Source organism: Vespula vulgaris, chromosome 2 (genome assembly GCF_905475345.1).
Source record: "Vespula vulgaris chromosome 2, iyVesVulg1.1, whole genome shotgun sequence".
In the NCBI taxonomy this organism is placed as follows: Eukaryota; Metazoa; Arthropoda; class Insecta; order Hymenoptera; family Vespidae; genus Vespula; species Vespula vulgaris.
The window spans coordinates 969,144-992,069 of record NC_066587.1 but is presented as its reverse complement, the minus strand read 5'-3'; the positions used below and the strand labels follow the sequence as shown (position 1 = coordinate 992,069).

Here is a 22,926-nt window from a genome sequence, read left to right as displayed (position 1 = left end):
AATCTTCTTCGCTTATGCGAATAATAGTGCGCCTCTCAGCAATCAGCAGCCAATTTATCGCAATCCAGGACGCATATAAATTTTGTTAGAAGATATATGTATATGTATATACATATGTGTGTATGTATATATATATATATATATATACACGTATGTGTATACTATCGATGATTACGGAAATGTTTTAAAGAACGACGATATTGTAAAAGAAGGAAAAAGAAAGAAAACAAAAAAAAAATAATTATTTATGAATGTATACGTATATAAAATGCTATGTATATTATGTGCATGCATACTCACGTATATTCATTCTCGCGTACATGAACGTGCCCTATGTATATATATATAACTATGCTGACAAAAAGAGATAATTATACGTGTTATTACACGTGATCGTCTACCCAATGTACAATTAACACAATACGAGTATATCTACAAACTATACTTGTTTCGCGTTAATAAACGTATCAGTCCAAAATGACAAACGTTTTTTCCTTTTTTATATGATACATGTATATATATATATATCCTTCTCTCCTTTTTATCCCCGTTCAATTAATTTAAAAAATCAAACGTGATTTAAGAAATTAAAATATACAATATAAAATACGCAATGTACGAGCCAAAGTTTGATTATGCGAAAGCGATGGTTTGTTCGTCGAAAATATAATAGTAAAAGAAAAAAAGAAATAATTGATTTATTGATAGTTGCAAGTCGTAATCGCAATGATCTAATTACATGAATTAATTTTACAATGAATGATTTTTTTTTTTTTTTTTTTTAATAATGTACTCTTAGACCACCGTTTTCATAATCGCCGAATCGTATATGAAATGATGATTTTATTCATAAAAACAATCTGTCTTTCTGTTTATATCTTGTTTTTTTTTTTTCACTTTATTTTCACTCACAAAAATTATTAAATATTCAATCTCAAAAACTTTTATGCGGACATACACAGTTATCGTATGTTACAATGGCAAAAAAAAAAAAGAAAAAAAAACAAGAACACTTCCAATCTTTCCAACTCAATTTGAAAATTATTAATTGTCAAATCAAATAATATATTAAGTACTCCATGCCCTTTAAAAAAGATTGAATTAACACTTCCTATATATATACATATATATATACACACATATATATATATATGTACGTATTTATTTATGAATTGAAACGTGAAAAAATTATTTATTACAACAAAGTATTAATAAAAATATTTGTATGTTGTTCATAAGGGCAAGTCCAAATTGATTAAAAAAAGATAGGAAGTTTACACGATCATCGTTAATTACAATTATTTTCTTATTACATGGTATAATCCGTTGTTATTTTTTTTCTTTTTTTCTTTCTTTCTTTTTTGTTCACTTTAAAAATAGTTACAAATGTATACAAGATGGTAACATTGTGCACTGTCATATGTGTTAATATTATGATACATTAAATTTTTATTTAAACATAATTCATATTAATTAATCGAACTCGTTGATACCAAACGCGTTTGTATTATTTATTCTCAAAGGATTATTAAACGAAAGTTACAAGAGTACGTATTCTTTTCTTTTCTTTTCTATAGATGTTCATTTTCTTGTATAGTTTGTACTGTCATATAAACGTTCCCATTGTAGAATCTACGATATCTCTCTTGGCTTTAGGTAACTTTCGAACATTATGCTATTACACATAAACTCTTTTCGAAATCTAAATCATCGGCATGTAAGAATCGTTCGAATTGCTCTATCTATGATTTTCTCTTACAAAAATAATTCAACTTTTTTTTATATTAATTTAAAACACGTTTTTCTTTTTTCTTTTTTCTTTTTCCAAAAACATAGACAGAGTGATAGACAGAGTGATAGATAGATAGATAGAAATAGAAATAGAGAGATTGTTTCATTCTATTTTATGTAATATTATGATTTATTAGGCTTTTTTAGATGCGTTAATGAAGTGTGTTGCATTTTTAAAATTCATTAATTACAAAGTAAAGAACTAGAATCAGAGAAAGAGAAGAAAAACTAATTAAGAGAATTGACTCACGTGTCACGAATCTGTGCTACATTCTTTTTTTTCTTTTCATTTTCTTTCTTCTGTATTATTTTTTTTTTCTTTTTTTTTTCTCTTTTTTTTTCTTTCTTTCTTCAAATGAACACGTAGTAGGAGAGATCTACTTTCTTATATACTAGCTAATTGGAACGTTCTTCATTTTACTTCTATATACAAAGTTAAAAAAAAACAAACAAACAAACAAAAATGAAAAAGATTAGAATAATGAATAACATTCGAATTGAAATTTTCTCTTTGTAGTATTGTGTCGTGGGAGGAGATATTCTTTGACGTATAAAAAAATGATTATCTTTATGTATACTATACTTGACAATTATTTTCGTTAATGACTAATCGTTCTCTCATTGTGTAATGCAATAGACTAATTTTTATATTTATATATATATATATATAGACAATATGATATTTGTGGAAAGCGTTTTTTCTTTTTCTTCTAATTCTTTCCTCCTAATAGGTTGTTTATTATAAAAAGGCACGCGTCAAGTCTGAATTGTCTATCACACCTTCTATCTTCATATCGTTAGATCGTATAAGATGTTTCATGAAAGGATGATCAAACTTTATATACTTTTTATCTTTACATAATTATGCAGGTTTACCATGAACACGAAATCTATATAAGCACGTGTATTCCAGTTCTCCGTGATTACTATGAATTCTTAATTCTATGTACTCGTATGGTTTTACTATCTGTGTATTCTGTATGAAAACAAAAAAAAAAAAGAATGAATATATGCAATATGTAAAAAGTTTATTATTTTTTTTTTTTCAATCTCAAATTCACAGATTTAACTTACCTGTACAGGAAAATATTGCAAATTCTCGTCGGAGTCTGTGAATTCATAATCACCAAACATAACTGGTTCAGGATCATTTTGATCGATTAAACCCTACGAGATGCGATCATATGCGTGAATAAATATGTGTTATATAAAAATATATGTGAAAGAGAGGAGAATATAAAATACATATGTAAATTACCCAAACATTGAATTTACGTGGTGCACTTTCCATTTTTTCACTTGGTAATATAGATTTAGCTACATGCTCAATAGTAAAGCCAGTTACATAAATAAAGTTTCGCAGTTTTATCAACAAGTATCCTGGGAAACCTTGAAAAGGCCAACAAGCACCAGGTTGTATCGGATTTCTTTGTATCACTGTTCGAGGATTATTATTTTCAGAATAAATTGTAAGACCTAAAAGTTTTAAAACCCTTGATTTTACGCCATATGTTTGAGTACATCGTGTACTAATAATTTCTCCTCCTAAAAATGAAATGTTTGATTATCATAAAGATCAATATAATGAAAATATTATTTTATTTTACAACAATGAACTTCACCTGCCGTCTCCAAAGCATAATCTACACGTCCAGTTTTATCTGCATCGTATATCTTTAATCTATCATTTATTATTTTGAGAATTTTCTCATCCAACGCACCATCTTCTTTAATGACATAGTTAGCACCAATTGAATCATCTATAATTATTTTGTACAAATCGTATTAACGATACGATGTCTTATATATTTAGTTAAAAAAATGTTTATTAACAAACCTCTATCCATAGGTATTTTTTTTAATTTTTCAATGATCACGGATAAATCCTTTTTAGAGACAATACTCCCCAAATATTCTCCTAAGATATTATCAATCTCTTTGCGTAAAGTTTCAGGTACAAGAAGCTGTTTATTTGTATCACAACAAATTTTTAACTGCGAATAAAGCTCACGCAAAGTTTGAAGTTCCACAACTACATTACTCGTATCGGTTTTAAGATTATTTAGTCTATCTTCTATATCCATTATTTTTCCCTAAAAGAATAAAATTTTGAGTTACAGTTTGATCGTATGAATTACATATAGGTATCGACATTATCATTCACTTACATTAACTTTTTGCCAAACATCGATTTCATTTTCCTTTGGATTTTGCAACATCTGACTAATGTTTATTAGGTACTCCTAAAAATATACATATAAAATATATATATACAAGTTGAAATAATTTAACATTAATTCTTATAAGTGAAAATAGAAAAAATATATTTACAGTTTGATAAGAATCCTTCTCTTCCAGTTCAGTAATTCTGTTGTTTAATCTATTGATTATTACATTTAAATTATAGTCGCTAGACGAATACTCATCATTTTGTGCACTTTTTTGCGTTAGCCTTTGTACATTTTCTAATATTGTATTTATTTCATTGTTACTTGCCGTTTGAACTTCGAAAGTAGAAAGGAATGATTGAACGTATGGCATACTCCAATAACCTGCAATAATGTTTATGGTAACGATAAAATTTCCTAAAAACAGACAATTGAATATATTACAATTATTACTCCATTCTCTAGTTACAGTATTGGTATCAAAGGTAAGAAGAAAATAAATTTGATATATACAATTTGATATCTTTGCATATTAATTTTGTATGTGATACAATAATTATTTTAAAAAAATTAATAAAACAGAAACTGATGCATAATCCAATACGGTAACTGAGAGAAGGATAGACGAAGGAACTCACCAATCTGATGATTGATCGCTTGCATGCCCAAGTTGTTGAGGCTAATTGTAAGAAATTCCGCCTTATCACCAGTTGAATTATCCTCCTTCTATCCTTCTCCCATCACATATGTAATTTTTCTTTTTTTTACAAATTTAAAAAAAAAACACATAAGTGACACCATGACGTTATCTCACTCTATACAAACTCATTTATTTATTGTGATCACTGTTACGTTACATGGAAAAAAATTAATTTATGAAGTATGAACGTGCTTACACGGAGACTTCATAAAAACCATGTAAGGAATAAGACTATTTACAATATGATTAACTGAAAGTCAATATTATTACTTTTGTTTAATTAATACAAAAATAATAAGACGATTACAGAAATATAATAATCATTATTTTTTGTCACCAGCATAAAAATAAATCTTTAAAATTGATTAAACAATTCAAGATGAAAAATCAAATAAAAGCAACATTTATAGGTATTAGTAGATTTCAATCAACAAAATTGAGGATAGCAAGAAAATGCATATACATATATATATATATATGTATATATACTTACATATAAATTATATTAATAAATTAAGTGCTCTATTTTATAGGCGTACGTATCGATATATAATATTTTTTTTTTTTTTTTATACAAATTTATAACAAACATAATTAAATAAATTCAAAAACAAAGAAATAAAGCAATCAATGAAAATATTATCTAAAATATACTTCAGAAGTATATAAGCAACAAATGACACATAGAATATTATGCAAAAAAAAAAAAAAGAAAAAGAAAGAAAGAAAAAAGAAAACAACAAAAGTAGAAAAAATATATTATACTTTTAAAAGAAGAGATATAGGATAAATATAAGATAATGCCCCAAACACTCAAAAAATGTTAACAAATAAGTATTGTAAAAATATATCGTTGGGCAAACACATTATTTACAAGCAAGCAAATGTTAAAAAAAAAAAGAAAAAAAAACTAGTAAGTTATGTGAAGAAATCAGTAACAGCAAATTTAAACTTGTATACATAATTAATATTACTGACAAACGTATAAACATTTTTAGGCACGACCGCAACGTCGGAATGGCTTATGGAATCATCATTACAAAAAGTGTCTGCTTGAAGCTTTTTAAAATGATGATCCCAAAACCAAAAATTTATTGCTGATTTAAAAAAAAAAAAAAAAAAAAAAAAAAAAAATGTACAAACCAAAATTTTACAGAGAATTTTCATATCACGTGTAATTATATTCATTGCAATTTTAGATTGATATAAAATGCAAAGATATATGTTGTGATAAATCTCTAGATATCAAATCTTTTTTCAAATTAAAAATTTAATGCATTGACGGTCGTGCCCAAAAGGCCCTAGTTTTTTATGTGAATGTAACTTTCAGTTAATCACCAAATCAAATCCCAAACAGTGCTAGGTACTTCTGGCAAAGACACGTTCAAACTAGGTACATGTTCCATGAAATAATATGTAATGGATGTAAAATATTTTGAAAAGAACTCGTATACAGATAACATTAGCTTGGCAATTTCATCAAAAATATAATAAATCGTCTCGGTGACACCATAGTGAATATTGTGTAGATAGTCCAGGCAGATAAAGGAATGCTTTAACATGAAGTAAGCACCTGCAACAAAACGAAGAGGCAGGCCAGTCTAGGTTTACCTGTCTTTCTGGTGTTCTTCCATGAAAGACGCTAATGAAAAAACTATTAGTTTGGATAATCGAAAGAATATTAATGTTTTATGTAATATTAAAATTTTAAGTGAAGGTTTTCAAAAACAAAATGTAATTATAATTAATGAAAAACTTACCAGCCAAAAGAAGTAATGGAATTATGGAAATCCATGCAACTTTGGATCCAAATATACGTTTCCTTATACCTGAAAATCTGCTCAATACCCAACAATCAAACCAAAGTAGTTTGATTAAAACTAAGTAAATAGACCGCGCGATAAACCACCATGGTTTGCTCCAATATGATTCTACATATAAATCAAAAACATCGTTGATTTGCTCTATTTCATTTTCAATATAATATATTGAAGTAATTAAGAAATAACGATACCATTATAACGAATCCGTTCATGATGAGTATAATATTCTCTTTTTCTGGACGTTCTAAGTTTGAGAAATTCAAGCGACTTAAGAAACCAAGCTACAATAAGTGTATTAAATCTTAAAAATTGTTGCGTGACCTTCCATCTTTGAGTATTTTTAATTGAGGTTGAAGGCATGATTTCATTTAACTCTGTATCAGAATCGTATTTATGAGTATCATCATAATCTACAGACGTCTTCCCCCATAAAGGGTACCTAGTCAAAATAATATTTCTTAAATGTAAATATCACTTGGATTATTAAAATAAATATACCATCTCATCTTATCTATATTTAAAATCAATTACAAACCTTTGTCGGACATTTAAAGAATCTACAGGTTTTGTATAAATTACTTCTCTATGCATTGTGTATTGTTCGATATGTGTTTTTTTGAACATTGTTGATCTCGTTGCAAAATTAGAAACACTGGTGTGCGATGAAGCAGATAAATCACCTATAGTCTGCGTTTCATTAGAAAAAAACAATATATTAGACATTTCCTAAATCGATATTTGAAAATTTAGGCAACGTTATACCATCAAACTTACTATGAGGTTTTGATCAATTGTATCTTTAAGACCAGAAGAATCTACAGTGTCACCTAATCCACTTTCAGATGTAGCTAAAGACGATTGCCTCAAACTTTCCTGATTGGTTGATACTGTACTACTGATATTATTACTGCCATCTGAATGTATTGAACGTCTGGACATATTAGGCATCGCAAGTATACCTGGCGCTATCTCATAACGACATTGTGACTTTTGTGAATACGTATAATCTGTTTTTGGAAATTTGCTGAAATAACAAGAAAAGTATATAGTTTTTTGGAAAAATATAGACGAAGTTAAGAAAGTTTACGGATACAGATTTGTTTACTTTTGAATCTTAGAGGACAATTTCGATTTAACGATATTAGAATTATTTCTTGTTTTCCTTTTTTTGATGGAATATTCTCATATGACAAAATACTTGTTTACAAACATAGTTACCCTTCTTGATTATGAACACAAACAAACACACATAGATCAAAATATAGAGTAACTTTAAAATTTTACTTACTTCCACCATTCTCCAGCTTGTTTATATATTTCATAGGCAGATCCAGGTCTACTTGGCAAATCTTCTCTTTCTCCTTCTTCCGAAGAATAATCACTTGTGAGTACTCTATGTGGCGTCACACTTTTACGTACTTGTTCTGGCAAATTATAGCTTGTTTCTTCTTTGGTGTCATCTTGTCCATTAACAAATATTTGTCGTTTAGCTCTCTGACGTTCAGACCGTCGTTCTAACTTTTTAGATGCCACAAACACAGAACTATCAGATTGTTTACTTTGACTTTCAGATGTAATTTCCGATATAGGTTCTTGTTCGTTTTCAATTATTGCCTGCATATTTTGATCGCGCGTTTTGCTGGCACTACCAGGCCTAAAATTTTAACGATAGAAGAAAATAACAAAAAACCATTGAATACAAATCATCCTATTTATCTATTCTCATAAAAATATAATTAAAGCGTACATCGATCTACTACCGGATCTTCTAGCGCTTGTAGCGTCTGCAGGAGTATGCGATCGTTCTCTACTCTTACTTCTCAAGTCATAATGATGTTCCGCTTGTTCGGTGTCCAATATGACACGATTTAAAACCAATGGTGTATGAGAACGAGATCTACTTCTACTCCGTAATTCATAATGATGCTGTTCACTTTCCATTTTCCTGCCAAGTTATGATATAATAATCTATTTACATAAATGACAAATAATAATAATAATTTAATATTATCTCTAAATACTTAAATTAAAACAAAATATACAGTTCAGAATTCTGTACTGTACTAAAGCCACACTAGGAGTCGACCAAAAATCTTTGGCTTGAATTAACAGAAGCATATGTCCAAGTATAGCTAAAAATAGTCCCCTCCACTAAGGTGGGAAAACAGCCCTCTCACTGAATTCCTATTTCTAGTCTTGTCTCTCTCTATCTCTCTCTCTCTCTCTCTTTCCTTACTTATTATGATTCAGAAATGAAATTTTCAGAAAATCCCCCAAAATAAAAAGTATCTAGCAATAGGAACTATACACAATTAATTAATTAATAATATCAATTCAAAATATAGAATATATCTAAAACTTTGAATACATTCAAAAATTTCTCTTACACATGACAGAATCAAACCAAAATCTTTATAAATGTATATACATATATATATATATATATTTGATCGTTAATTAAAATATTCTCTCAAATATTCTATTCGTTTCGTTAAAAAATATTACGACGACGAATATAAAAAAGATATTGCATAACGTCACATTCCGTTTATCTGTTATATTGCAATCAAAAATTTTTTTTATTGTGTAATGTGAATAAAAAAAAGGAAAAAAGAGGGTGGAGAAGAAAAAAGGAAAAATAAAGAAGAAAAATCCTCGGAATAAATAAATAAATAAATAAAAAAAAAAGAAAGGACTAATACAAATTTCAATGCATTATTTCCTGGGAACTTTCCGTTAGATGAAATTATAGTATCTACCCTCCTGTAATATTTCTTACAAAAAAAAAAAAAAAAGAATTTTAATCCACTTGATTTTTTTATTCTTGCATACTATCGTATACACGTACGTATCGCATGCATGATCTTCAACTGATAAGCCGTATTTTTAAATAGTTTAATCCGTTAAAAACTGATTACCAATAGCAACTACAAACGCCATCTCGTAAATAAATATAACAATTATATATATATGTATGTATGATGTATGTATGTATGATGTATGTATGTGTGTATGTATGTATGTATGTAGACCTATATTGGTTAGATCTCTTCTATGAAATTGTAATTCTTTTCAAACGAATTTAATATCGCATAGAAAATCTAATTACGCGTACTATATGTAATATAATTACTTACAATGGAACATAACTTCTTCTTTATAAAAAAAGAAAAAAATATATACACGTATATATAAAAAAGGAAAACTAAAATTCGCGGTTCATTTTACACAATTAGTTCACTGATATCGAACATATACACGTACACTACGGAGTATATATATTCATATACACGCACACACATATATATATATATAAATATATATAAATTAAAACTATTAGACTAGAGATTTCCCTTTCTCTGTTTCATTTATACACGTTTGATAGAGAATAATTACGCATGAAAAACTGACAAACTCTCCCTCTCTCTCTCTTTCTCGTGCATGTGCATGCGCGCGCACCACATATTTTGTAAGAGTGGGTCTATAAAGGAGAGTGGAGGGGGAAGGAAGAGATAAAACTGTCGCGCAAAGGAGTATGACGTAAATTTTGTATAAAAAACCCCCATATATGAGTCATGTGTCCGTTAAATACGTAAATACTCGACGTATTACATTAAATGTTATATGTAAGAAGGATATAGAACGTTCGAAGAGAAAATAAAGACAGTATTGTTAATAATTATTAAGGTTATGTGTATGCTTCAAGCTCGAAATACTTTCGTTCTAATTAAAATGCAATAAGCTTCCTACTTTGCTCATACGAATAACAACAAATGTGATATGAACGAACAAATAACTATCTGTGGTATATGATGAAATATATATATGGTCGTAGTGATCGATCGTAGCGTCGTTAGCGGACAAATTTGAAACTATATCAAAATTTAATCTAACGTTTGTCAATTTCGTATTTCACGTTTTATTAATCGTATCGATAAAATCGTTTCTCTAAACCAAATAATAATAATAATTATTATTATTGACAATAATTATTGTTTATCGTACGAATAGTAATAGAAAATAATTAATATATATTTTTGGTCGATTTTGCGGTAGATGTATGATGAAATATATGTATGCACGAAGTAATCGATCGTGGCGCCGTTAACGGATAAATTTAAAACTAGGTCAAGTTTAACCTAACGTTCGTCTGAAACTTACATTGTTATAGATTTTCTTAATCGTACAGATAAAATTGTTTCTCTCAATAAAATTATAACGATTATCGATAATAGTTATTATTTACTGTAAGACGGTAATGAAAAATAAATTAATATACAGTTTTAGTCGATTCGCATGAATATACAAGCAAACGATTGTTTCACGTTTTCACTAATCTGTCGTGATTTTTGACTTCTTTCGTAGCTTCGTAATTGGTTAGTAAATAAATCTCTTTTGTCATTGGCTATTAACCGGGGCCAATTCTAGTTTGTTTCGACGAAAATAAGCCTAAACCTGTATGTATATACGGTCACGTTAATCGATCTTTTAAAAGAGCTTTCCCCTTTCGCGTTCGGCGTATGTAGTACATATATAATATGTGTGTGAGTGGAAATTAACATGTTAAGATTAAAATTTCTATTGAATCGATATGTTACGATCGATCGAACATCGATGTTTTCCAAGTATCGTGAAATTAATCGTCATTTAATGTTAGAATGATTCGGAGATGATCGGGTTATCTTTAAATGTTAAATCTTTTAACTGGTGTCATTATTTCAAGCCTTTCCTTCATTCTTATTGACTTTTTTCTCGTGTATAGTAAGTAATTTAGTAGTAGTAGTAATAGTGGTGGTGCGTGCACGTAGTCGTCGTGCGTTATCATAAACTTGAAAGTTTGGTTAAAAAAAGTCTTGTAGCATGCCACAGTTTCATAGAATTGAAATCAATAGGACGGAATGGGAGGTACCAGAACGATATCAAATGCTTACTCCCGTAGGTTCGGGAGCTTATGGTCAAGTTTGGTAAGCGAAAAAAATTAAATAATTATATATGTATATATGTTACAATGATCGTATAGATAAATCATTGTAGAATGATCATTAACGCGAATAATTACATTGTTTCAAAAGATTCTTTCTTTTTCTTATCTTTTTTCTTTTTTCTTTTCTTTTTTTTTTTTGGTAATTTTTTCTTTAACAAATAATTGTTGAATTTTTTTCATACTGTTCTGATATTAATGATAATATATCAATGATATATATGTTAAATTGAATCAATCGTTATTTTGACGTTTTTGGTGTTTTATTAATTTTTTTTTTTTTTTTATATTTTAATCATGTTAAATGTTACATTTTTTGTTTTGGTATTGAAAGTATTTTAGAAAAAAAGTAATAAACAAATAATTTTAGAACATCGTACGAATGTTCTATTTTAGTGGCAAGCTGAATATAATTAGATTATTTGACAATACTTTTCATTGGCCGAACATACAGAAGAATTCTATTTAAAACTTTTATCTATTATAACCGTCTTGAAAAATTTAGGCTTTTTTAATTTACATTTTTAATAACGCATTGGATCTTATATTTTTTTCTTTAAAATTTTCAGTTCTGCAGTAGATACAACGACTAACCAAAAAGTTGCTATAAAAAAATTAGCTAGGCCTTTTCAGTCAGCTGTACATGCAAAACGTACATATAGAGAACTACGCATGTTAAAACATATGAATCATGAAAATGTAAGTAAATAAATTTGTTTATGTATGTCGTAGTTAAGTTTCTTAATATCATCTAAAATTAATATCGTTCTATTTTGCAGGTAATCGGTCTATTAGACGTATTCCATCCGTCTTCGTCGTTGGAAGATTTTCAACACGTGTAAGTTTTTTTATCGTTAATAATATTTTATAATTTGTAAATGTTACGAGAAAATTTGAATGTGATTTCATAAGAAATTATTCATACAGGTACCTAGTCACGCATCTGATGGGAGCAGATCTCAATAACATTGTCAGAACGCAAAAACTGTCCGACGATCATGTACAATTTCTTGTATATCAAATTCTTCGAGGCTTGAAGTATATTCATTCTGCGGGTATTATCCATAGGGTAAGACTCTTATATCTAATTAAATGGATCATTCTTGAAAAATGTATATAATATAATCATTATGTTCCATAGGATTTGAAGCCATCAAACATAGCTGTAAACGAAGATTGCGAATTAAAGATTTTAGATTTTGGTTTGGCAAGGCCTACGGAGAATGAAATGACAGGATACGTTGCTACTCGATGGTATAGGGCTCCAGAAATTATGTTAAACTGGATGCATTATAATCAAACAGGTTAGTTTTAGGAAACTTATCTTATCATTTTCTATAAACGTTACAAATAAATATAATTTCTATAATTTTCAGTTGATATTTGGTCAGTTGGATGCATAATGGCAGAATTACTTACTGGAAGAACATTATTTCCAGGAACAGATCGTATCCCTTTCAAATTATTGTTCACTCTATCATACATAATATTTATTTTAAGTAAGATTTCGCTTTTTGTCAATAACATTTAATCGCCTTTACTAACATCAACATTCTAGAGAAACACCCTTATTATTGTCTTTGTGTTGTTATTTACAATCTAATATCGTTCATATATAATCTAGCTGCAATGTGCCTAATCTATAAGCTATGCTTTTTGCTAAGGATCTACGTAGCTTATTTAGACGTAATATAATAATAATAATAATAATATGCTGCACTTGCTTTTATACCAGTATATATATATATATTTTTTCATTTCTCTATCTATCTATCTATCTATCTATCTATCTATCTCTCTCTCTCTCTTTCATTCTCTCTCTCATTTTCTTTCTATCTTTTTTTCTCATCATTTTTTCTCATTTAACGTAGTACCAAGGATTAGTACAAAGGAATCTTTGATTTAAATATATATATAAAAAAATTAATTATGGAAATTTTCATCAAACTGCTTAATCTAACATAATTATTCGAGTAAGTTTAATACAAGTTTAGTGGAACCTTAGCAAGAGCAGATATTCATCAACTGAATTTAATAATGGAAATACTGGGTACACCACGCGATGAGTTTATGCAAAAAATATCATCGGAATCGGTAAGTCGATTTCATCTTCCTCCAGTACAGCACTTGTGTATAAATTTTCTCATTTTAAACATATGCCTTACTATCATTGTTTAACACCCAAATTGTGACAATTTACATTTTATATAAACTGCAAAATCATGCTGTGAATATTAAGAGCAATTATTTTAACGAAATTATAATGCCATTTGCATGCCTCTAACTAATTCTTTGTTACGGAAACTTTTTTTAGCATGTATCTAGAAGTAGAAATCGATCGAACGCGAAACTAATTTATTAATATATTTCTCAAGTAAATTATGCTTTCAAACTTACCTTAACGCTAAGCAGACATTGACCACTTAACACGAGTTCTTGTGCTCTGTGGTATGCCCACAGAAGAAACCTTGAACAAAATTACCAGTCAAGAGGTAAATTAAAGAATTCTTTGTAATCATTAATTTGTCATAACATTTGGATGTATTTTAAAATTTTATAGTAATTATAATACAAACGAAGATATGTATCGTTTATATTCATCATTTATATATATGATATTGATTACTTTTTAATTTAAAATATGGACCAATGTAACAGATTGTAAGTAAGAGGCAATCGATATAAATTTCTTTTTGCAGGCCAGAAACTATATACAAAGTTTACCACCCTTGAAGAAGAAAAATTTTAAAGATGTATTTCGCGGTGCTAATCCCTTAGGTATTATATTTACCTAAATAATATTTGCCTTAAAAAATTAATTGTATCAAAACAAGCACCGATCTATGTCTGATTCAACCCACATGAAAATTTTCAATCGTAATAATTAATATTATTTACTTTGTCTTTAGCAATAGAGTTGCTTGAATTAATGTTGGAATTAGATGCTGAAAGGAGAATTACGGCCGAACAAGCATTAGCTCATCCATATCTCGCACAATATGCTGATCCAACTGATGAACCAGTTTCGTTACCATATGATCAAAGTTTTGAGGATATGGAATTACCTGTTGAAAAATGGAAAGGTAATATAATGCATTTTCAAAAATATTTTTCACGTGCTATAATGTAATATTTACTAATTTATCAAGAACGTTATAATTTGTAGAACTTGTTTATCACGAAGTGATCAATTTTGTACCTCAAACATTACCTGCGCTATCGTCGACAATTGAAGCAGCTACGTAGAATTTGACTAATATAGGATAATACAATTTTAAGCACATTGTAAGATAATACTAATATTGAAAATTTAAATTATATGTAATTCTTTATATATATATATATACATATATACATATGTATGTATATATGTATGTATGTATGTATGTATGTATATATATAAAAGAATATCCGTGTATATAATTCATAGATAATGCAAAGTATTAAAGATAAAATGTATATTTTTATTAAGTTAAGAGTTAAATGATGATAAAAACACTAATACTTTCTGGAATATTGCATTATAAAAATTCATTCCTAATACGTGCAATAATAATTTATCAAATATATTTCAAATAAAAAAAAAGATATAACTATAATACTTGTGTAATTATCAATATTTCAAATTTTCGCGCGTACAAGTCGGCGAAATTACGAATGGTTGCCAACATAAAGAAAAAACAAGTTATGATGCTAGATCTTATGCAACAGTTGGTAATATAATTTAGATAAATCAAAACTAACCACGTTTGAGTCTCTCTATTAAAACCGTCATTTTAATTGATACGATGAATGAATAAATAAGTTTGAAAATTAAATTCGATATAAAATGGCATTAAATATCATTAGAAAGGTATTTCCACATAAAATTATTTCTAATTATACATCACATTTATATATGTGTCATATGTAATAAAAAAACATAACCTAAGTATATTAATTATATATCAAAAATAACTTAAAAATCAAATATTTTTAGGCAACAACGTTTTGTAATGGCATTTTAGCCAAGAATGTATTGTCATGTAGACATTACAGTTTGTACGAACCTGATTATTTGGAGGTTATTTTTTAATATTTATGTAGACAGTTTTGTGATATTTGTTTTTTATAATATATAATGAATTATATATATATATGTACATATCATGTTGTAGATGTTAAAACCAGAAATACCAACTTATCCTATGTTAAATGTACAGATTACAGGATATACTTATCCTGTATTAGAAAATTATCAGAGTTTCATTCATAAAATCGCTAAAAATATGGACATTGACGTAGATAACGGGTAATATTCTGAATTAGTATCTTTTTGAAAATATAAGTTTTTTTCACATTATTTGATTTGTCCATATCGTTTTCAGTTGGGCATTACCTCCGAAAGTATTAAAAGTTCAAAGATTTAAACCAAGAAGTACCGTCGTGAGCGCAGAATATAATCTTAATATTTATGAAAGAAATATACAATTAGCAGACGTTACATCAGCGCAGTGTCCCTTACTAATTAGAATATTAGAAGATACTTTACCACAAGGTATAACCTTGAATGTGACCATTTTCGATCCTGATATGGAATTAAAACGTTATATACCGGATAAAGTTTTATTAGATATGAAATCAATGTTAGAAGATATGTCGCAAAAAAAGTAAATTATAATACAACATTGAAATATTTCTGTGTATTAGTAATGAGATTAGATATGTGAAGTACAGTAAGTATATACTGGGAAAAAGGTATTTATTATAAAACTTGATAAAAATTTACAAACACGCATGCATGTAAATACATTTGCATATATAAACGATAATTTGTCAAATATTTTCAATATCAAATTGAATATGGTTTTTATGAAAGGCAGGATTATCATTGGAACATTACGTGTAACTATAACAAACCAAAATGAACAACTTTTATTTTAGAACCTTCCTCAGATTTCGAAGATTCCTTTGAAATTTCATTATCTGCATCTTCTGTAAATTATAAAGCAATTAATGTTTTAATAACTCTTGAAATCGCATTGTAAAATAATATAGATAAATATTTCGCTTTACTTACTAGACAAGGGTTGAAAATCTTTTAAATAATCTTCATTCCCCAGGCACAATGGTAAACTTTCTGCTAATTCACGTTTCGGATCTGTTACGTGTAATTGTGTAACGGTTGAACGTTTCTGTCTATGAGATTGATTCTGCAAACGTACAAAATAAGCAAAGTTTCAACGTTGTCCATATTATTAAAAGCAAATATCTTACCGTGCCAGGTACTAATATATGTGTAACCGTATCTGAAAATTTTACTTTCGGTTTTTCATTGGTCGACATTGGCGTATCCATGAATGCGGGGCACATGGAATAGGTTTTCGAATTGGAGGAATTGGATGTATTTACAATAGGTAATGGAGGTATGTTAGACGACGTTTTGATCTCTTTACCAGTATTACTATTTATAGCAATCTGTGACCCTACTTTTATATGTCTACCTTCGAGTAATCTACTTTGCAGATTATACGCAGAATGCGAATAACTCAAAGCATTCGTTGAGCCGAGTTTGTTGCTATTTGTATGTTGCATAGTGACATTGATACTGTCGCAACTTCCGTGATACGGTATATAAGCGAGATCAGAATTAATTCTACAAGTTTTAGAATTACTATGAAGACATGGATCTTGTAAAATGTTAGATGCAGAATTTTGTCTTTGCAAAATACACGGTGCTATATTCATTACCTTAGCAGATGAGATCTTTTGACTCGATTCGTCTATACTCGTTAATCCGAGAGTACTTTGAGAAAGGGAGAAATTTTTTCTTTGTAAATTTTGAAGATAATTCGTAAAAGAAGATGTTATAGAAGGTGGTGGTGGAATGTCATTACTGGATTGTTTTTTACAAATTTTTTGATGATGATCAATGTAAAGATTATCCTCAGCGCGAAAAGCTTTTATATTGCTGTCGTATGTCGTAGGATTTTCAGAATATTTACTCGTAGCAAATAACGCGTTGTTCTTAGCTTTGTGAAGCGTGGTTGTTAATTTATTCGATTGTATAACCGTATTAGATGTATCTATTTGGGACACTACGTTACTCGATGAATCATTGCTCCTAATACTCGAGGAATAACAGAAGGGTGTATTTTCGCATTGTATATTTGATCCTGAATTATTATCAGAATGATGTGAAACCGAAGTATTACAGGTCATTGTACTGAAAGATGTCGACATAATATTATTGTCGATATTACTCAAAGATGGAATTAACGAGGAAGAAGGAACATTGTCCAAGACAAATTCGTAAGTCGAATTATTGAATGAAGTTGATATAAAATTATTTTCTTCGGGTATAGTTTTGACATTATCTTCGACGGAATGATCATTGGTACTATATTGCTTATCACTCGTTCCCGACTTATTAATCATTAACTGTAATATATCGTCACGATGTTTACGATCAAGAGAGGATGATTTTTGTTTGCCAAGAGATATATTTCCAAAAGATGTGGTCATTAAATCTTCGGAAAATTTATTGTAAGGTTGGACTCTATTAATCGAGTTTACCGTTGATATCGATGTTAAATTAGCACGGGTCACGTATGTCGGTGTACTAAAAGATGTCGATGCAAAGAAAGTATTAGATGCGGGGATATGAGAGGAATCGTTAAAATTAGTATTTGCCAAAGTATTACTGGGTGTATTGAAAGATGTGGAAATAATATTGTAGTCAGTTTTATTACTAGTAGGATCATTGTTCAGTGATGCAGGTAAAAGAGTTTTGTCATCGTAATAAGAAGGGTAGAGAATTGGTAAGGGTGGAATGTGGTTGTTGGAATTTTTTTTGTAATTGTATCTTTTGGGATACTTTATGGTCGTTTCATCTTCTTTCGTTGAGTTTTCACTTTCGTCGCTATAAGATTCTTCTCCTTTATCGCTCGTTAATTCAGAACATAAAGAACAAGATTCTCGGGAACACGTAGAATCTGTAATAGTTCTCGATTATATAATTATAAATAATACTAAGTGTATGTATGTATGCATGTATGTATGAGTTAGACGTTCGTGCGTGCATCTAATATTTTTTTCTAATAAAATTTGGTTTGTTCTTACGCGAGGAATTGCAACTATTCGATCTGCTTAAAATTTGTTCGGCCTTTTCCTTTGCCGCGTTTGCCATTTCCATATCGTTTACAACCAAAGCATAAAAGTGAATGTCCATAAAAAGATCGTGATCGTTCAGATCTATGGCAAGTCTGAAAGCTTTCTCAAACATGCGATATCTGAGAAAAATTATTTGTTTGCAGTACAATTTGAAGTATCATTTAACAGCCTCCGTTATTAATTTGAGTACCTTAGTAAATGATGAAAAAATCGTCTTGTCAAGTCTCTCACTTCGTCTCCATATTCGTCTTCGATTGCTTGACTTATTGGCCTAATTGGTACATGAAAACTACCCAATGCATTTTGTATGAAACCTGGATAGTTATCGTAGGCATAATTTTTTTATTTCATCATCATCATCATCATCATTATCATCATCATTATTATTATTTTTTTTGTAAGAGTATAAACAAAGAGTTTCTAATTAATTAAGAAATAGAATTAAATCAAAACGTAACATAACGTATGTGTCTTACTTTCGTGTTCGGACGTTAATGGTAACTTGAATAAATAATTTAAGATTTGGTTGAGAGAATGCATACAAATACGTGGATGAGTGTCCCAATTTAAACGTAACAATAAAGACGTGGCTTGTTCGATTTGAGAAAGCATTAAATATCTTCTTACTAATATATCTCCTGAAAGATTATCTCCTTCGACTACTCTAATGACTCCTATCGGACCCCTATTAGTACATCAAACTTTAAATATATCTTTCTCGGCAAAAAAAAAAAAAATATATAAAATATTCTACTACTTACCGCTCGAAAAGCAATAAAAACAACGAGTCTCCGTAACTGTAATAACTAATATGAGAATTTAATTGATTTCTTTTATTCCATTCCATACGTACTAATGCCGGTTGACTCCTATTTCAAGAGAAAGATAAATTATTATTACACTCATCTATATTCTCGCAAGAAGAGACACACAAGTCTCTTGTATAATAGAATATTTATAATACCTGAAATAAGATGACAAATCAAGAATATTTGCTGGTGATGTTTCGTCATTTAACATTTGATTTCTGATACAATGCAAGGCAATATCAAAATGTTGAAATTGGCCTCTATCGTTTCCAATAGAAAATATCATTCCATCGTTATGCCAGGATGCTAGTGTTGGTATCTTGGAAAATAAATATGTTAAAAAATAAAATATATGAAATGATATAGATCACATCCTGAATTTTTTTTTGGAAGTATCAAGGAACTTACAAAGGCAGCTTTTATATTAATAATCGTAGCTTTCGTTTCATCGTACAACATTACGGAACCATCTATACAGCATAATAATAATAATTCTTGATTAGGCGAAAATTTTACGCAACTCGTATGAGTCGGTAATGGTATAGAGATAATAGCAATTCTTTGCAGTTTGTCTTGTTGCGATACTTCATACGTACGCCATTCAATCGTAACTTCACCCTATATTGTAAACAGTACGTATTATTATATTCTTAATAATATAAATGATGTATGGGTATGGTCCACAACATTCTAAATTATTACCTTTCTTGATACTTTTTGTTCTACAGAATGAATGACATTTTCATGATGTATATCAAATTTTATACATAAAGGATCAAACTCAGTGCGTACGTAACATATTAAGTCCAATTTTGTTCTAAAAATAAAATCATACTAAAACTTTGATGAAAAATAGAAAAACTAATTCTTCTTCTAAGATAGAGAAAAATTGAAAAAAAAACGTATAGACAAAATTAGAGAGAAAACGTGCTATTAGAAATAACCAAACTATCTAATCTAATAAAAGTTAATCTAAAAGTGTAGGGAAAAGCACTTAGAATGCATATTTTCTACTTACAAATAAATACCATCTCGACATACCCGGTAAGGCGATAAAGGTGTATATTTGCACGATCGTGTTCCTTGACTACAGGACTCCATGGATATACTTCGTTCATCGTAGATTTCCACCAAATTAATATCTACAGAATCATGCACTTTTGCAATAAACATAAATTAGAAGCAACGTATGCATATGCATAGATTCAACATTAAATATCAAAGTCATTTTGGAATAATATTTAAAGTTAATCTTGAAGAAAGTATTAATAGACAATACCAAATCACCAGGCTTGTTGATTTCAATCTTTTTATCCAGTCTACGTCCGTTAGAGCCAAACAGATCACTCGTACACAATTTCGGTTCCAATTTACTGATTTTATCGAAAGCATGTCTTCTAGGTTTCGTAAAATATACAGTTGTTATTTGATTATCGTTATACGTACAAATCAAATGAGTCTTTGTGATTGACACTGTAAAAGTTATATTCAATCTAATAATTTAAATTATACTTTATCAATTTTTGTTGAAGATATATTTAAATTTTTACCATCTGATATATGATCACATAACTTCCCTACAAGATATTTATCAAAAGTACATTTAACTATATCGGCAGTTTCAATATTAATTTGTATGTAAATCAAGAGACCATTGTTTAACATAATTTGCAGGACACTGTGATCATACCATTGACAATATATAGTCGAATTATCTCTGAGTTGTTCCTAAATAAATAAAAGCGAGCACTCTAATCGAATGTTTAAACAAACGATATAAGAATATTAATTAATATGTAATATACATACTTCCAAATGTTTGATAGAGTCTTTCAATTTATTTCCTTTCTTGTTTGTTGGAACATAAGTCATACCACGTTTTTGACTATACGATCTTTTCCCTTCTTCGTATATACCATCGATACGTTTATCATGGTATCTGTTTAAAAAAAAAAGAAAGAAAAAATATTATGGATAAAATTAATTTCTAACAAGGAAACAAAACGTGACTGATCTTATTTAAATAATAGATTTCTAAAAAACAAAGATTTATATTTTACCGAAATGCACCATGATCCGTGTTCTTTATATTAATATTGTCATCGAACGTCCATAAATTCAATTCTCCTAATAATGTAAGCATTTTTAAATAACTATTGTAAGTACATCGAAAGAGAGAACACGCGTTAAGCGTCTATAAACAATGAAGCGTGCCTGTCAAAAAGGGGTTATGAATTCTTATCAGTCGGTAAAGTAGATACCTTTCAGTTTTTAAACAGTAGTTCTCAACTTATCTCTCTTTTTAACTAAATTTTTATAAATTGCAATTGGAAAAATTGAGAATCATTTATTTGGAAATAAATATAACGAAAAATGTACGTTGAGTTAATCGTAATAAGGGTGTACGTAGATAAACACACATACGCGTATATCTATATGTATACATAAATCTTGTTTCAATGATCATACTAGACGATTGGTAAATATTTCTTTTCTTAATGTTCGACATTGATGCCGTATAATGTGTTCTACGTAGAAAAGTGTAATCATACTCATCCAACGCCTCATCCAAATAGGGTGTTATTGTATAGATTCCAACAGTCTCGTGTAGGAAGCTCATTGGAAAATTTAATTAACATTACGAATCTAATAAGATTAAATGCGAAGAAAACTGTATATCTAATTCGCTCTTTTTTTTTTTCTCTTTTTTTTATTCTCATATTTAGTCTCGCGAAGGAAAATCACGTGACAAGCGAATCTCGTGTCACGTGATACATTTTACATAAATTAAAACTTTTGTTTTTCTCTTTTTCTTTTTTACAACGTTATTCAAAGATTTAATAATAAAAAAAAAAAAAAAAAAAAAAAATACAGTCGAACTTAAATTTTCCAAGAATAAATTTATCGTATCGTTATTTTTATCGATAGATTAGTTATCACACGACATCGTATGGTCATCAATTTTTAATAGAGATTTATTTTAATATCCATTAACCCCCATATGGAGGACGAGATTAACTTTTCAAGTTATCAAGTATATACGGGCATCGACGAATTTATCCTATTAAATTAGTCCAAGGATCATCGAGTCCATAACCGAATCGAAACAAACAAGCATTTCCCGAAATACTTGCAGTATGGAACGTTCATATCAACGAGTAAACGCGATATATATGTATATGTGAATGTAGGTGAGTGTATAAATGTCATTCATCGAAATTACTGTGTAGGTTAAAAAAAGGGGTTACTAGAAAGGGTCGGTAAAAAAGTTTTAAAAAGACTAGTTAGTTATATGTCAGTAGGGTGTGTTTTCACGATTTCTCTGTAATTTGACATACACACACATATATATATATATATATATATATATATGTGATATATTTAAAATAAACACGCGTATAATGAACATTACTCTTCATATAACATGAATCATGAATATCATTTAACATATATACATATATATGTATATCATATGTCCATCATATACAGGGTGAGCCAAATA

The 22,926-nt window shown here is 28.8% G+C and overlaps 4 protein-coding genes across 13 annotated transcripts; 2 read left to right on the top strand and 2 right to left on the bottom strand.

Moving 5' to 3' along the window:
• Positions 1-1,298: 1,298 nt before the first annotated feature.
• On the bottom strand, positions 1,299-10,198 carry LOC127061632 (klaroid protein-like). 3 transcript variants are annotated; one of them, XM_050988782.1, is made up of 14 exons: positions 9,620-10,198; positions 8,230-8,450; positions 7,771-8,136; positions 7,257-7,506; positions 7,018-7,169; positions 6,674-6,921; positions 6,420-6,590; positions 4,123-4,343; positions 3,960-4,034; positions 3,629-3,884; positions 3,414-3,551; positions 3,050-3,336; positions 2,866-2,958; positions 1,299-2,767 (listed from the first exon to the last, which is right to left on the bottom strand). In XM_050988782.1, the coding sequence occupies exons 2-14, from the start codon at positions 8,421-8,423 to the stop codon at positions 2,654-2,656; spliced, it is 2,565 nt and encodes an 854-aa protein (XP_050844739.1). In that variant the 5' UTR covers positions 8,424-8,450; positions 9,620-10,198; the 3' UTR covers positions 1,299-2,653. The 3 variants fall into 3 exon arrangements, with proteins under 3 accessions (XP_050844739.1, XP_050844738.1, XP_050844740.1); XM_050988781.1 differs by having other exon boundaries at positions 8,230-8,427; positions 9,620-10,197; XM_050988783.1 differs by lacking the exon at positions 9,620-10,198 and adding an exon at positions 9,331-9,599 and having other exon boundaries at positions 8,230-8,427.
• Positions 10,199-10,611: 413 nt separating this feature from the next.
• On the top strand, positions 10,612-14,979 carry LOC127061633 (mitogen-activated protein kinase p38b-like). 2 transcript variants are annotated; one of them, XM_050988785.1, is made up of 10 exons: positions 10,612-11,446; positions 12,033-12,162; positions 12,243-12,301; positions 12,391-12,532; positions 12,605-12,767; positions 12,840-12,911; positions 13,876-13,955; positions 14,163-14,241; positions 14,373-14,546; positions 14,630-14,979. In XM_050988785.1, the coding sequence occupies exons 1-10, from the start codon at positions 11,343-11,345 to the stop codon at positions 14,707-14,709; spliced, it is 1,083 nt and encodes a 360-aa protein (XP_050844742.1). In that variant the 5' UTR covers positions 10,612-11,342; the 3' UTR covers positions 14,710-14,979. The 2 variants fall into 2 exon arrangements, with proteins under 2 accessions (XP_050844742.1, XP_050844741.1); XM_050988784.1 differs by lacking the exon at positions 13,876-13,955 and adding an exon at positions 13,478-13,557.
• Positions 14,980-15,124: 145 nt separating this feature from the next.
• LOC127061635 (39S ribosomal protein L48, mitochondrial) lies at positions 15,125-16,712 on the top strand. 2 transcript variants are annotated; one of them, XR_007780912.1, is made up of 5 exons: positions 15,125-15,316; positions 15,443-15,526; positions 15,621-15,754; positions 15,831-16,178; positions 16,566-16,712. XR_007780912.1 is itself a non-coding variant. In XM_050988791.1 (4 exons), exons 1-4 carry the CDS (start codon positions 15,293-15,295, stop codon positions 16,114-16,116), a joined length of 528 nt encoding a protein of 175 aa, XP_050844748.1. In that variant the 5' UTR covers positions 15,125-15,292; the 3' UTR covers positions 16,117-16,521. The 2 variants fall into 2 exon arrangements, 1 of the variants encoding a protein (XP_050844748.1); XM_050988791.1 differs by lacking the exon at positions 16,566-16,712 and having other exon boundaries at positions 15,831-16,521.
• Positions 16,188-21,724, bottom strand: LOC127061630 (WD repeat-containing and planar cell polarity effector protein fritz). 6 transcript variants are annotated; one of them, XM_050988772.1, is made up of 15 exons: positions 21,485-21,724; positions 21,234-21,363; positions 20,975-21,152; positions 20,704-20,897; positions 20,466-20,566; positions 20,127-20,241; positions 19,833-20,042; positions 19,580-19,743; positions 19,377-19,484; positions 19,092-19,300; positions 18,806-18,929; positions 18,565-18,734; positions 16,720-18,437; positions 16,523-16,655; positions 16,188-16,437 (listed from the first exon to the last, which is right to left on the bottom strand). In XM_050988772.1, the coding sequence occupies exons 1-15, from the start codon at positions 21,565-21,567 to the stop codon at positions 16,352-16,354; spliced, it is 3,723 nt and encodes a 1,240-aa protein (XP_050844729.1). In that variant the 5' UTR covers positions 21,568-21,724; the 3' UTR covers positions 16,188-16,351. The 6 variants fall into 6 exon arrangements, with proteins under 6 accessions (XP_050844729.1, XP_050844731.1, XP_050844732.1 ...); XM_050988774.1 differs by lacking the exons at positions 20,975-21,152; positions 21,234-21,363; positions 21,485-21,724 and having other exon boundaries at positions 20,443-20,581; positions 20,704-20,849; XM_050988775.1 differs by lacking the exons at positions 20,975-21,152; positions 21,234-21,363; positions 21,485-21,724 and having other exon boundaries at positions 20,466-20,581; positions 20,704-20,849.
• Between the last annotated feature and the right edge of the window lie 1,202 nt (positions 21,725-22,926).